The following is a 17,092-nucleotide window of genomic DNA, read 5'->3' as shown; positions in this document are numbered from 1 at the left end:
CTTTGAATAATTCAATTATTTTGAACAATAAGAAATTCCTCAAAAATTCACTTAATATGAAATGGAGGAAGTATTACATCCTTTTTTGGTCAAATTACTATACATGAAAAAAATCAAAAATATTTGCTAAAAAGTACTCCGTCCAACAATACTTATCCATTTTTAATTTTGCACACTTCTTAAAAAATTATAAATCGAAGGATAATTTTATCATATCACCTTTTGAATATAATAAATATAATATCTAGAAAAATGTAATGGGAAATTGACTATAGTTAATGATGAGGGTATTTAGGAACTAAGTGTAAAATTATCTCTTGATTTTATAAATTGGATAAATATTATTGGACATCTATTTTTAATATAATAGACAAGTAAATATGAAAGGAGGGAGTATTTTTCTCCGTACTAAACAAATTAAAAGAGCAATGCCTTGGAGTACTTATGATAAACACAAATTCCGATAGGCGATAACCAATCTTCTAAGTTCTGACCATCAAATATTACGATGGAATGGTAAATACTTAGCGTTATTGAATTCCAGCTTTCAGTATGAACTCACTTTTGACCGGGAATATTGATTGACTACAATTTAAGAAATAAATTATCCTTCTTCTATTTATATGATTTTTATTTTATAACGAGACTTCTCAACGTGAATTTAAATTAATTGAATCTCAAAATGAATACTACGTCCATTCAACAATAGTATGGTGCACAGGTAAAGATTGACAGGGAGTGAGTCTTGTAAGCCTTAACTTTGCCGACATAGTGAAAATTACCTTAGAACTATGTGTTTTCTTGAAAGAGGAGAATCCTTGTCAATGTTTGTTTCCATATTCAATGACCTATCAATGTCCGAAAAAGATATTGAAAGCAATTTCTAAATCAAAATAGCGACATAATCTCCTAGTGTACTAAGTTCCATTGAATCGTCATTCCATACCGTTTGATTGTTAATGCCTATGATACTTATTGAAGTCAGAATTTAAAATTTGAATTACTGAATTATTTTGAATCCATGTCTTCAATACTAGCTCCCTCCATGTACAAACACAAGGTTGTGTGTGGAAAAAATGATGATCACGAGGAGAAAAAAAACTGGTATAGATGCACAATGTCATAGGAGTTTTAACCTCATTGTATTAGGTCATTGTGGGATTTTACTAGATTAGCTCAATCTATGTTAGAATTTTGGAAGGTTATTTTATTTTAAATTCTATCTCACGTTCATATAAATGGTAACATAAAAAGAGAAATCTCGAAATTTGACAAACTCCTGACGTATAAAATAATCAAAGAAAGAACAAAATCGTATTAAAAAATATTCATCAATAGAATGTTTATTTCATCATATTTTATCAATGCTTACAATTTATTTTTCAACACGTTAATTTTTTTATTTTTTTTTTCAAATAATCATCTTTATATGTTATATATCAAGTAATTAATATTTTAAGTTGTACTAATACGCTAAAGGAAGATTATAGTGCAGTATTCAGAGGGGTGCTAGGTGAGGTCCCTCACTGGTTATCTTTCTCAGTTGAGCTCGTCCCATCAATTTTATGAGTTATTGCACATGAACAAATTTATTCATCACACACACTCAAAAATTAGCGGCCGTGGATTCCCAAAAAAAAAGAAAAAAAGAAGGGATTCAAGATATTTTTTAATACAATGACATGGGCACCAAGTCAAATTAGAGAGACGATAAAAATTAGGCTAATCCTTCTGTTAATATCTGTCTGTGTGTAGGCATGGGTGGGTGGTACACAGATTTCCCTTATATATAACGAACAAGGGTTGATTCCAAAAGTACACTTCTACACAGCTAAGTTCCTACAGTTGTAATTACAAACAAGAAATTAAACCAAAGTTTTACTATTGTTATTTTCATCAAAAACAGCAACAATGGTGGTCTTAACAAAACCTGCCATTGATCACTTTTCTATAGTCAACAACTCTTACAAAGCCCCCTCTTTCTTCAATGATATTCCTGTCATTGACCTCTCTAAACCTGACTCCAAGAATCTCATTGTTAAGGCTTGCGAAGAATTCGGATTCTTCAAAGTCATAAACCATAATGTCCCTATGGAATTCATAAGTAAACTCGAATCAGAAGCAATCAAATTCTTCTCTTCTCCCCTTTCTGAGAAACTAAAAGCAGGGCCTGCTGACCCATTTGGCTATGGCAATAAACAGATTGGACAAAATGGCGATATCGGTTGGGTTGAATACATTCTCCTTTCAACAAATTCTGAATTCAATTACCAGAAATTTGCATCTATATTAGGTGTAAATCCAGAAAACATTAGGTAAGTAAGACATTAAAACAGAGCAAACAGGGGAAAACAGAGTAATGTCTTAAAATCTCGATTCTTGTTTTTATCATTTCTTGATTTTGTTGTTGTTAATGCAGAGCTGCAGTGAATGATTATGTGTCAGCAGTGAAGAAAATGTCATGTGAGATTCTTGAAATGGTAGCGGAGGGATTAAAGATTCATCCGATGAATGTTTTCAGTAAGCTTTTGATGGATAAAAAGAGTGACTCTGTTTTCAGGCTCAATCATTATCCTCCATGTCCTGATATTCAAGAATTCAATGACAAAAATTTGATTGGATTTGGAGAACACACCGATCCACAAATCCTATCGGTTTTAAGATCCAACAATACTTCCGGCCTTCAAATTTTACTCAAAAATGGCCACTGGATTTCCGTTCCACCTGATCAGAATTCATTTTTCATCAATGTTGGTGACTCGTTGCAGGTACACAACAATACATCAAATTTTGTACTTGTCTTGTGAAATAGTGGAAGTTTTATGATCGTTCAGAACTCATAAACTAAAAATCCTGAATTTACGTGCAGGTGATGACTAATGGGAGATTTAAGAGTGTGAAGCATAGGGTATTGACAAACAGTGTGAAATCAAGACTATCAATGATATATTTTGGAGGACCACCATTGAGTGAAAAAATAGCACCATTGCCATCACTAATGGAAGGAAAAGACAGTTTATACAAAGAGTTTACATGGTTTGAGTACAAAAAAACTGCTTACAAGACTAGACTGGCTGATAATAGGTTGGTCCTTTTTGAGAAAAGCTAATGTATATAATTTAAACTCTTGATAAAATAGCAACATCCAAGGGTCCAACTCTTTAGGAAGGATCTGTTGTAATGTTAGATTGATGTTTTATAATAGTAGTTCAAAGTCATTATCATCTATTATACATATTCCTCGTGGCGGTGGAAATGGTCTACTCTGTTCATTAACTACTTTTCTTATTAGGAATGCTTATCTCGACCACGCACATATGTATTAAAATTTTGGTTACATACATTGCTCGTTGATGATATATGCATCGGTAAAATATTATAAGCAAAAAAAATGAATCTTTATAATGCCAACGGGTTATGAGGTTTAACATTGAAATACGCTAAATATGAAAAAAAGGAATTAGGCCTGCATATGCATCCCCTCCGGTGTCTATCGTGAGAAGGCCACTTAGATTGATAAAAATAATAATCTTGAAATGTTGATCGACTTTTATTTCATTTAACAGATAATCTAATGTTGGATATATCCCTAATCTCAGTAAGGCAAGCTGCACCACATAATCAATGAGTAATCTTTGAATTTCTTCTCTTTAAATATAATTAAGATACATTTGTGAAATAGTTAGTATTAAAAGAGAATGTGTTAGAGTTGGAAAGGCATTTTGTCCAAACCTATGGTTCAAAATGCTAATATCAGTTCACTTACACTCCCAAATTTTGGTTTAAATATCTAACTTTCCGTTTTATTGAATGCAAAGTTTATTTTACCCTTGTCATTTTCAATCCTTCATTTATATAACATTCTTTTTTATTATTATATAACATTCTTTTATACTGTTTTATTTTTTAACCTTTGTATTTATAGATATTTATTTAAATTCATTAACATTCTAAGTTGAATAATCCTTTTATAAGTTTAATGCAAAATCTAATATTATTTTTTATGATTATTATTTTAATTTTACATACATTTAAAGTATGTATGAATGTATTATGTGCATACATATTTAAGTTTCACTTATATCTTAGGCATATTACATTAATGTGCTCTTTAACTTGATCTCAGTTGTCATTTATGCTCTTCAACTTATGGGTATGCACATGTTGACATTTAAACTTGTATAAAGTTGAACAAATAGATACATACGTCCTACATATAACATAATATGTGTCCTAAATGGCATTATACTTATCAATTCGAGTGTATCTCACACGAATTGTCATGTACAACGTGTGTGTATATTTGTTCAACTAAATTTAAGTGTCTATTTTGCACACCTAAAATTGGAAGGCGTAGATAACAGCTGAAACCAAGTTAAAAGGGCACGTTTATGTAATTATGCCTATATCTTATCTATGTAGGTAAATGAATTTTGATGGTCATTAATAATTTCTTTAAATTATAATTTTAAAATTTAGTTACAATATAATAGATAATAATTTTAAAAAATGTTATAAAATATAGCTTTATTTTTTTTATTACTTGCATCAAAATATGTTTATAAGGTTATCACATTATAGATTCCGCTAAGATTAGTAACTTTATTTTTTTTCTATTAATTTGTTTTCATTATAGAACGATGTTAAATTATATTCTCAATTTTTCCTTTTGTTTTTTTGGACAAAATCAATATTTTTTTGATAAAAAGTTGTTATATAGATTAAAAAATAAAAATATTATGATTTTTAAAAAATAGTTAAAAAAAGAAGATAAAAATTGATAATGTAAGAATCGAATAAACATTTAAACAAATCAATTAGAAAAAAAGGGGGAAAATAATTATTTCTCAAAGTTTAGGTGGAAATTTAATTTTTAAAGTAAAGTTTGGAGGTATAAATAATTTTCACTCTTTTTAGTATTACAATTTATTCCATTATGGAATGTAGCCTTTTTAGTTGATTTCTATGTTCTAGATATTAGGTAAAACAATGAACAAAAGTAAATAAAAGAACTTTTTACAAATTAGCAATAATTATTATTTTATTCAACATACAATTCACTTACAAAAGGCAAAAAGAATGATAACAAGTTTGTAAAATTTCAAAAACAACTCTTAAAAGGTAAATTAATAAAATGAATAAAAATATACTAATTTTTATCTTGAATTACTATGATAATATTTATTTGGAACAATTTTTTATTTATTTTGAGACGGAAGAAGCACTATATTACGCACAAGCACTGGTTAATTAGCTCAGCTTGCAAAATAGGACATTCAACGTCAGCTAAGCTAAATTGGGAACTTTTTAAGTCTTGACTTAAGATATATTAACTGCGTAGACGTTTTATTGTTAGATATTAACTATGTAGACGATTTATTAGAGTAAGTCAAATAAAAGTTTTGATTATATAAATTTTATTTAAGAAAATTATATAATTATCTTTTAAATATTTTACATATATCTCCCTACCACTAGCACTAGCTAGGATTTTTGACTAGACATTATTCTTATCCTCAAAGAAAATAAAGAGCTGAATTTTTTTTGCACTCGTTATTTATGTCAGTATGTTATGTATTGTTTTACTTGAGTCGAAAATCTATCAAAACTGATATTTCTATTGCTATGAGGTATATAGGGGTAAAATTTACATACATTCAATCCTTTTCTAATATTTATTTGTGGAATTGCAGTTGATATATTATTGTTGTGTTGTAGATTAACTTATTGAGATTAATTGATTTAATAATGTAAAAATGTGTGATAAATAATCATTAATTAAGTAATAAAAATATCTATCACATATCATGCGTTTATTGACTTCACGACCCAATTCAAGTATGTGATTTTTTTATTTGGACTATTTCTCATTCTCTGTATCGTTTCTATTTTATTGGATGTCTACGAAAGAACGTGCTTTATCTTAGTTGCATCATGTAATTTTTCATATTTTTAATTGTCACTACGATGAACAATTGATAATAAAGTGAAAGAAGAATTGAATCTCTTCTTATAATTAATGTACTAGAGACATTTGATATTGAGATATCGATCATATCAATAGTCCTCCATAATATGTCATCAACAATATTATATATACCAATTTTGTATGATGTAGAAATTGATAACTATAGTACTATACTGACTGAATTTCAGCTGATGATATCATAATTAATAAATGAATAAGAGAACGTATATAACTGACCAAAGTTTTATCCCAACTAACACAACGTCCGATTATTTATGTCGTTGTATACGTAGATAGATTCAAAGAGTGCGTGTAAATAAAAAGTTACGTCTATTTGGTCATGTCAGAACTTATCTAGAAATGTCTTATACAATGAACTGTTGACCTAGTCAGCCGTGAATACCACCTATTTTTGGACCCCCATTTCATATTTCATCATGCATTACATAATTTGATCAGTCAATTTTTTTTGAATTTTTTAATTGCTACGGTGAAATATTGCTGTAAATAACACTTAACATAAGTAGATAACAAAATACAAAAAATGGGTTTTGAAAAAAGAAAATTAACTTTTATAGTGCCTTGTTTGTTACAGAGATATTTGATTATACTTATTAGATTCGTAAGCTTTAATAATATTGTACCTCAAAAAGCTAGAGTAATAACTTCAAATTATGGAAGTGTACTTACAATTCTCTTTGCGGAATAAGTTGAAGGTTTAATTTGAGGTTAATTAGTGGTGGAACTAGCGGAGCGTAAGAGGTTTATATGAATCATTGGTAAAAAAAAAAGTCTCAAATTAAATATCGACTAAATTTGGATCATGTACTGCAGGGATCATTTGAGAGTGACGATCCCAATAAGATTTTCTCCATACTCAGGGCTCAAACTTGAGACATCTGAGTTAGGGTGAATTAAGCAGTCTCACCACTCCACCACAACTCATGTTGGTAAATTCTCTTAATTAACTTCTGCTTATGTTTTACTTTTTAAAGTTTGATTTTAAGGTTACCAATTTGGTTCAACCGCCATCCAATTTTGAATCCACAATATGATAGCACCACATCATGAATGACTCTTTTATGTTCTTTGCATGTGGTATACAATATACCCCTATTATGATATTGCGCTGTCTCTTAATTTCTTTATGTTCTAAATTTAGTCATAGATTTTGAATAAGTACATTGGATGTGAACACCAAACATTGACAAAATCTTTCTTCTATCTTTTTTTATTTTTTTTAAAGTCATTTTCGTGATCATTCTTCCAGTTAGTTGAGCTGAAACATCATACTTTTTAATCTGCATAAAGCATAGAATAGAAATAATACAATATTTGAGAGTAGTCAGTTACAAACGTGACAATTCGGGGCAGCTGCAGTGGGGGGTGGGGTAGTAGGTGGAATTTTTCTTTTTGACCAAAATTAGAAGATCATGAAAGGGACTGAGGGGGGTCGCACACAATTATATATTAATTTTGAGATTATTGTAAAAATATTCATAAACTTTAAATCTCGGATCATTCTTTGCTGATACAACTTTTCTTTCATATATTTTTAAATATATATATTGAACATTTTTATGGAAATTAGTTTTAGCCTTTTTAAATAATTTGTTACATCATTTCGTTAAGATCTTTTTCTTTTTTTGCCTTTCATAAAGAAAATACGCCAAATCAATCTCACTTATTCAAGTAAAGTTTCCTAATAATTGTAAATAGTGTACGTTGCGGTATCAATCAATCCTAATATTATTCAATTTGCACAGCACTTGTAAGTTCCACGTCCTTTTCTTCATTCTATTTAATCAACAGCATTATATAATAAGACTTTGAACTAACAAAACATGCATCACTTTTAACAAACTAAGAATTATTCACGGACAACAATGGTCAATGGTTTCACATTAATTAATCATCTTGATTTCGACATGTAACCAGAGTTTTAGAAGGCATTTATTTTTAAAACTTGCCTTGGACTCGATGAATGACATTGTTGGAGGTGCGAATAAAGTTTTTTACATTAATAGCTGGAAAAAAAAAAGAAGAAGCTACATATGTATACAAGGTGTAGTCATGATATAAATACTTGACATTTGACTAAAAGTATATATTTATATTACATGATAATGTCATATATCTTATAACTTCTTGTTACATAGATATTTTGGATGTTTTTAAATAAAATATGTTTAAACGGAAAAAAATAAGATATTTATCTGAAAAGAAATATTTTTTATTCATTAAGTAATAATATAAATATTTTTAGACCAAACTATATTGGCGACATTCATATTTCTAGACTAAAATATTTTACGGGCTTTTCTTTTCCTACCAAACATACCTTAAGTCTTGTCACACACTAGGTAAAACGTCCCACCACAAGGCTCACGCTCAGCACTTCTTTTAAAACAATAATTGTAATGAAAATTTTGAACAAGTACTTAGCTTGTTAGTTAGAAAGGCACATTATATATTTTCAATGTTTAATTAGGACCAATTTTCCATCATTAATAATGTTGTACCAAAAAGTTTCATTATCATTTGATGATGCACCTTTACCGTAATTAAATGATTCATAAGTTTCAGGAAAATATAATTTGTTGCATGTCACATTACACATAGGTCGCAATGTGGCAAATTGCCATGAATAAAAAATATTAGCTTTTTTAAAATTAGATCATTTTTTTTTGCCAATTCTTAATCATATAGTCATTATTTTAAGTAACGCATTTTTCCTGCTTTAAACCATTGAAATTGATATAAACTATCATCATGGTTTAATTGTTCAGACTAATAAAATGTGTCTATTTTATTAGGTTTGGGTAAAGTAAGTGGTGGCTTCTTGATGTCATTTGACACCAGAAGACCTAAAAATGGAGCATACATCCCCCATAATAAGGGAACAATGAAATGCACCTCAACCAAACCAAATTATCAGTCCCAAATGTGACCTATTTCTGTCCTACCATATTGAAGGGAAAGAAAGGACCTACAAGTGTGACTGAGTTGGTGCGGTAGATGATATCTCATAAGGGAGATCAGAGACCGATTCTCCTTGTCAATGCCCTCTCAGTGGAGTCCATCGCACTGGACTTGCTTAATATAACATACATCTCTTGTATGATTTGCGAACTATTGCATAGGAACACATTTATCCAATGCACTTTCGAAGAAAAGCAAGGCTAGGGGTTAAAAAAAGTATCAAATGCCCTAAACTATTGAAGTAGAGTAACTAGGCATTTAAAAATATCTTAATGTTAGTTAAGTGGAGCAAATGTGCCCTAAACTATGTTAAACAAAGTAATTATACTCTTCATTTACTTTTTTGCACAAAATATCCTTATAAGTAGCCAAGATGTAGCAAACCTCTCACCACTAACGAACTTCACATCAAATGTAAATCAAAAACCAAATGAAGAGTTTAATTGCCCCTCTCCACTAACAAAAATCACATCAAATGTATAAAGAAGAGTTCAATTACTCTATTTTGAGTATCGTAGATTATCTTTTATCCTTTCCCTTACAAAAATATATAAATTTCATTTTCAAGGGTCCACTTAACTCTCATCAAAATGTCAAACATATCCAATTCAATATAATATCCTCCTCTTTTTTCTTCTTTTCCTTCTTAAGTGATTTAGAATATAAATTTTGAAAATGGAGGGATCGATTTAGACAAGTGGAAGATAAATTGGAGTGGAAACATATTAATATTGGATTTTGAGAATAACGATGTTCCACGTCAGCTTAAGGGACCACCCACACACTCTTTTCATATTTTCATAATATCATAATTGTGATGTATTAAAAAAATGCGAGTAATAATGATATAGAATACTATGAATGTAACCGACGAGGAGGAAAAAATGTTCTACGAATAATAAAAGGCCAACGATGCTCCTTGATAAAACATATTGGCCTGTCCCCAACAACATATAAAACCGTTGACGTGGAACTCTTATATGGTAGGGTGTGCTATTAACACGCGTGGTTTTCATATAACTTTTTCAATCTATGTGATGATATTTAAATCGATATAAATAATAACAAGAATAACATATTTAATGTAATTTTACAAGTGAGTAACATTTTAATATTAATAAAAGTATATCATATGTCACATTATGTATCATGTTATGTCCATTGGTGGACATTGTATTTGTGCCTCTTGTAGTAATTAGTTATTAATAACTTTTATAACCATCAACTCTTCATTTCACTCATTATTCTACCTTATTGTGCCTTGTAACTTATGTAACCTTTTGCTTGTTTATTTACCTACATCATTATCCACTTTATTCTTATTCAAGTCAAGGAAGAATTAATCACCTATAAATGAAAGTGTGGATAAATATTGTAGTGTGTAGTAAGGTTAGTGTAGTGAAATAGTGAATTGAGACAAAGAAATTATTCTAAGTCTTTAACTAATTCACCATACAAAAAAAAGTAATTATATGTTGAAGGAAGGTGTTCTTTTTTGTGGAGCTTTGAACTCTTCAATTAATCCGGAGTCGTTTGACTTATACATGTTGTTGGGCTGTTGTATCCTGAAGGGGACAAGTCAAGAGATATAGTACTGCTGGATCGGTTTAGATTATGGCACAGTGGGATTCAATCTCTTTAAAGAGATAGAGATATTCACGCATCTGCCTGAATATATTTTCTATTCATTTTGTTTATTTTATTTTCAATTGTAATTAGGAGGGTGATGTATATGCAGATCTTATCTTACCTTGTGAAGGTAATGAAGTTATTTTCGATAAATTATCGACTCAGGTAAAATATTTTAAAATAGGTTTGAAAAATAAATATAATAGTAAATAGTCTTGTTGTAAAAAATATAGAAAAAAACAGTGACAACAATAAATAATAATATCAAAGAAAATAACAGATAATAATAAGAATCATAGAAATAAAAGAGCATTAGAAATAGTAATAATAACAATACTCCAAAGGACAAACTAAACAACCTACAACCACCTATATTAATTTTTTACCATAATCCTCAACTTCCATGTCTTTCTTTCTAGGTTATTTGATCATCGGTAAATGGTAAGTTAGTAGATGTGTGATTTTTTATCACTGGAGTTTTGTGGATCTCCTCTCCACATATCTAATCTATCTCAACCTGCTTCCTTTATTTTGTCTACCAAATAAATCACCCCTACGTTGTCCCTAATATTATGTTCCTATTAATCAGCATCATCATTTTCATTATATTCGTTTTCTAAACGTGTGAATTCTTAGCCGGCCAACATGAAATTATGATCTTAAATATGTTAAATTATTTTTTGCTAAACACATGTTAGAAGTAAGAGTAAATAAAGAATAAGATTATTTTTAGCTATTAAAATATATTTTTTAAAATAGATGATATTTAATAAGAACGTTTATTTTGAAAATGAAAAGACAAAGTTGAATTGGAGACGAAAAATATTGCTGCCTCTGATGATGACATAACATTAGTTTTGAAAATGATAGGAGGAAAACAGTAGAATATGGGAAGAAGAATAGCCCAGAAGAGAAAACATGGGGAAGGGGGAAACCAAGTGATCCCATTATACAAATGGATTTGACTGACTACTCAGCTGAAGTTGACTCCTCCTCACTTGGACCACCACCCAAATAAATCTACATATAATAGTGTTCTTTATTTTAATTTTAGATTTATATAAATAAATATTTAAATTTATATAACGTTAAATGGATAGATAAATATGTCTTACCTAATGTAATACATATAGAACACGATGATGTTATTATAGATAAATTTGAGAGTAACTAATTTTAATGTGTACTCATAGCAAGATATTTCTTCGATGTTTATGAACGCTAGTGATGCATTAATTTATGCACCATTAATTTTACAAGGTGTCATTTTCAAATGCCTACCAATGTTGAAAAGAAAAAAATAAGTAAAAGTCATAATCAGTGAATCAAATCTTGTAGCAAATTGTTCATTACAGTACTAGAATAGTCATTCCATAACCTGATTTTCACTATTTGTTCTTGATAGTGCAAAAACATAAGTTGTTTAGAAAACGAAGACTGAATTAAATAATTAATTAATTAACTAACTAAATTTAATCTGGGAATACTTAATTAATTGAGTGATTCGACGGATTACATAAGTAAACTCTCTGTAAACTTGTTTTAAAATACATTCTTTACGTCCTAAAAAGAAGACAATATCTTTTTCTTGGGAAGCAAACATACTATAAGAATTTTGATACTAAATTCCATGTCGAAATTCATATTTATATATTGAGAGAGATTGTAATTTTAAGCAGGTTATAATCGATTGTATGAATATATTGTGGTATTAAATATATAGTACTCGAATCTATAATCGAATCTGGATCCATTGCTTTGATTAATTAGTTGAAAAACATCATTATCTATATTATATTAATAGATGTGAACCAGCATAATGACGTGTTATTTGTTACAGATGATTAGACCAAGTGCATCCCTCTACTGTACCTATGGGCTACTGAGTGAGACCTCTATTTGATCTGACTATTGAAAATATAGCCATTTCATCTACCACTTAAATGACAAATCAGTAATGTTTGGAGCATTCTTCATTCTCTCTATTTATTGCCTACTAATTTCTTCGGAAAAGAGTCACGTTTTGTTTTATAATTCATCTATTTCATATTATTTGATTTTTTTTGACTAGATCTATTCTTTGAAAAATCTTCAAGTAGAAGTGTATTTTATTAATAATGTTTTGAGACTCTAATTTTGACGACTTCTACTATTTTATGCGGTTATTCAATATTTAAAAAATCTCAATTTGCTAAAACGGACAAGAGTATGCAAATTCAAATAATCCGAGAGTTACCTTTAGGTTGTTCCTATAATCTTACTATTTATAAAAACATAGTAATTGGTGGACGTAATTATAGTCATGTGGTTGCGTCAAAGCGATTTATTTAACTATGTCATATATTAAAAAGAATACATGAAAGTGATAAAATTTCATATAGGAGATACATGATGATTGCAAATAAGTCTTTCCCAAAATATGGTGTGTATTAAATAAAGTAGTGTCATCCAAAATTATTTTGTCGAAAAATTTAATTATATATATACATGATAGACTGAAATCGTTTGGAAAATATTATTAAGAAAAACTATAGAAATAATAATAGTTTGATGCCTAATTATCAAACGTAGCAATAATTTAATTAATAATCAAACTGAGCGTAAAATTTTAAAATTCATTTTGTATCAGAGCTACAATAGTTTCTAAAATTTGCTCTACATCACTAATATTATTACCTATAAAGGAATCAATAGATTTGAAAGTTTAAGACCCAAATGGTCATAAGCCTAATTCACTTTTTTGCTATTTTGATAATCCGAATTCACAATCTTAGAATTAAGAGCGAAGGATTTGTTGCCTCCATTCATTTATTATTTTGACACACTTAGGTAAAATTATTTTGACACGCTTATGTAAAACTATGTATATGCTCACAAGTGCGGACGCGGGGTCGGACTCAAGTTGCCTGTAAATAGCAAAGCATGGCTTGCATTCAAGTGTTCACAACTACACAAAAACTCTATATATTTCTAAAGAAGCAAATACTTGTGGACATAGTAATTTACCAAGAGCAACCATGGTGATCTTGTCCAAACCAACCTCATTCTTCAATGGTGTTCCATTGATTGACCTCTCTAAACCCGACTCCAAGAACCTCATCGTTAAGGCCTGCGAAGAATTCGGATTCTTCAAAGTCATAAATCATGATGTCCCTATGGAATTCATTAGTAAACTCGAATCAGAAGCCATCAAATTCTTCTCCTCTCCCCTCTCTGAGAAACTAAAAGCAGGACCTGCTGACCCTTTTGGCTATGGCAATAAACAAATTGGAACAAATGGCGATTTCGGTTGGGTCGAACACATCCTCGTATCGACAAATTCCGAATTCAATTACCAGAAATTCGCATCTATATTAGGTGTCAATCCAGAAAACATTCGGTAAGATATTAAAACAGAGTAGAGTAAAACAGAGTAATGTCTTAAAATCTGAATTCTCGATTTTTGTTTCTGTTATTTCAGGGCTGCAGTAAATGATTATGCGTCAGAAGTGAAGAAAATGTCTTGTGAGATTCTTGAAATGTTAGCGGAGGGATTAAAGATTCATCCGACAAATGTTTTCAGTAAGCTTTTGATGGACGAAAAAAGCGACTCTGTTTTCAGGGTGAATCATTATCCGCCATGTCCAGAGATAGAAGAATTGAGTAGTGATAATAATTTGATTGGATTTGGAGAACATACTGACCCACAAATCATATCAATTTTAAGATCCAACAACACTTCGGGGCTTCAAATATTACTGAAAGATGGGCATTGGATCTCTGTCCCACCTGATGAAAATTCTTTCTTCATCAATGTTGGTGACTCATTGCAGGTACACTGTTTATTTGCACTTTATGTTGTTGTCGGGTGGAACTTTCTTTCTTATAACCATCTTTTGGACGTGCGAATAAAGTTACATATTAGTAATTTGAATTGATAAAAAAAAAGTTACTTATAAGATACTTATTTGAATATTCCTGACAGAGGGTCTTTTGGAAAAAATGTGTAATATTATCCCAGAGCGAACAATATCATATTTACACCAACACCAAACTAATAAATGTTAAATATGTGTCTGACTTTCGTATATACATTTATTACTTAACTATGGTTGAGTGAAAGGTATAAGTTTTCACGTAGGATTCAGCAAAAGGCCCAAGATGGTATATATAGACAACCGACTTTGACAACAAGAATTTATGACTGATTTCACAGTTCAAATCATGACCTATAAGTTCAATTATATCAACTATGTAAAAGGTCAAAATACACTAATTAGTACTAAAAATCCTTTGTACTATTAGTGTATATAACTTAATTGCTAAACGATATGCATTCTCATTTTAAACTTTTAATTGCTAAGATTAAATTGTTCGGTTTAATTTCGATCGCAGGTGATGACTAATGGGAGGTTTAAGAGTGTGAAGCATAGGGTATTGGCAAACAGTGTGAAATCAAGACTATCAATGATATATTTTGGAGGACCACCATTGAGTGAAAAAATAGCACCATTGCCATCATTAATGGAAGGAGAAGACAGCAGCTTGTACAAAGAATTTACATGGTTTGAGTACAAAAAATCAGCATACAAAACTAGACTGGCTGATAATAGATTGATCCTTTTTGAAAAAATTGCAGCCTAATAAGAATAATATATATTTTTTCTTATCTAAAAGTGACAAAGTCCCACCACGTTAGGAATTATGGGTTGTCAAGATGCTCATTGTGGGCTTAAAAAGATAGTTGATTGGATTCCTATAGATAGCACACTTTGTATTTTATTTTTTGTCTTTCTTATACTGTTTTGTAACTACAATTAATTAGTCCATAGCTTTTAAAATCGTTTACTCATCTACCTACCAATTATTTGTGGGACACCTTAAATATACATATCCTCAATCAAATATAGGAATTCTAACAACTTAAATACAGGCAAAAAATTAATGTTCAAGTGGGGAGCAGTTTTTTGGACTCCATTCATTGGAGATGCTAAAATAGGAAGAACAAGATACTCTAATGACTAAAAGCTACTGGGGATTTTTTGATTCCTTTCATTCTCTACAAAACCTCCTTTTTATAGGCCCAATAGTTGAACCGTCGCCTTAATGTGAAACTACGGTATGCTTAAGTATTGAAAAGGCAATCTCATAGCACGTACTTATACTTTAATGCCTTGAATTTGATTCAGAGATAGGCATGCGACTCAAGATTGATTGTCGGACTTCTGCAGGTCATTATGACTACCTCCAGCTGTAAGGCGGTCTTTCTCGAATAAGGCTTCTCCCGGTTGTATTTGGTTTCACCACATGCCACGGTGTGATTCGCTCTTTTTCACTAGATTCAATTTCACCCTATACAGTAGTACTATTACTTAAGAAGAATAGTAATTAATAGAATATATACACAGTCAATTTTAAATAATCAATTCTAGGATTAGGTCATTCAAAAGATATTTTCACGTAATATTATTTAAAATGTAAGATTATAATCTTGACAATGATACAACTTACTAAAGATAACCTGATCCTATAAATAATTTGTCACAGTACTACTAATGTCTACAACTTAAACTCTTTAACATAAGTTGTTGATCTTTAATACTATATTTTTTCTCAGTTTAACTACAAGAACGTAAATTACCTTTGTTAATGATATTTTCTAAATATGAAAATCATAAAGCATTTTACTGATAGAAGATAGAGGAGAGCACGTAGTTTCTGTAAACGAACTTACATACCATAGTCTATTCTTATCATTTCGATCTAAAAAGATGATGTTTTTTTATATTTAGTAACTATTTAACTCTTAATAAGATAATTTATATATATCATGCAAATATCTATAACTTATTTTAAATCATAAACTTCAAAATTCATATTTTTTTTCTTAAACTTGGTACACAATCAAATACTATCATGTTAATTCATTATGCACTTTTTGACACAAAAGAATGTGACAAGAGCAAGTGTTAGAAAGAAGAAAAAAAAAACTTGGTTATGTTCTGCTTTCTATTGGTGACTGCAAAGGATATGAGTAAGATCGGACATGGACGCCACTAGATTCTCCGGATTTTTAATATCATGTGAAATAAAAAAGAAGAAAAAATAGTTTATGTAGGAATAGTGTACTTATTTTGTGGCTGTAGTATTTATATCACTCAACTTTTTACGAGACAAGACTTGCAATACACAGGTCACAGGCTTTTTTACTCAGCTATTATTATAATTACATTCACTAAGATGTTAGAAATAATGTATAATAATATCAAAATAAAATATATAATTATTTTATTCTGTATTTGGTTAGAGATATTAGGTAGTCATGAAATTATTTATTCCATCATTTGTATCTTAGTGATAGGATAAATTATCTCATATACATGATGGAATAACTTATTTTGAGATAGTTAATCTTAGGATAACTTATTTCCAACCAAACGACTCCTAATGATATTGCTACCATCACTATTAGCCACTATTTCTACTACTAATTATCTCAGTCATCATAATAGCACAACACCATCCATTGCAAAC

General features: G+C 29.8%; 2 protein-coding genes across 2 annotated transcripts; both read left to right on the top strand.

The window, feature by feature from the left end:
- Positions 1-1,819: 1,819 nt before the first annotated feature.
- Positions 1,820-3,302, top strand: LOC129892151 (gibberellin 2-beta-dioxygenase 1-like). The gene is made up of 3 exons (XM_055967701.1): positions 1,820-2,315; positions 2,420-2,768; positions 2,870-3,302. The coding sequence occupies exons 1-3, from the start codon at positions 1,912-1,914 to the stop codon at positions 3,107-3,109; spliced, it is 993 nt and encodes a 330-aa protein (XP_055823676.1). The 5' UTR covers positions 1,820-1,911; the 3' UTR covers positions 3,110-3,302.
- A 10,174-nt stretch (positions 3,303-13,476) lies between these two features.
- LOC129893433 (gibberellin 2-beta-dioxygenase 1-like) lies at positions 13,477-15,535 on the top strand. The gene is made up of 3 exons (XM_055968962.1): positions 13,477-13,958; positions 14,040-14,391; positions 14,954-15,535. Exons 1-3 carry the CDS (start codon positions 13,597-13,599, stop codon positions 15,200-15,202), a joined length of 963 nt encoding a protein of 320 aa, XP_055824937.1. The 5' UTR covers positions 13,477-13,596; the 3' UTR covers positions 15,203-15,535.
- The last annotated feature ends 1,557 nt before the right edge of the window (positions 15,536-17,092 follow it).

The sequence above is a fragment of the Solanum dulcamara genome, chromosome 6, assembly GCF_947179165.1.
Source record: "Solanum dulcamara chromosome 6, daSolDulc1.2, whole genome shotgun sequence".
Taxonomy (NCBI): Eukaryota; Viridiplantae; Streptophyta; class Magnoliopsida; order Solanales; family Solanaceae; genus Solanum; species Solanum dulcamara.
The sequence above is the reverse complement of the archived record's forward strand: the minus strand, read 5'-3'. Positions and strand labels throughout refer to the sequence as shown.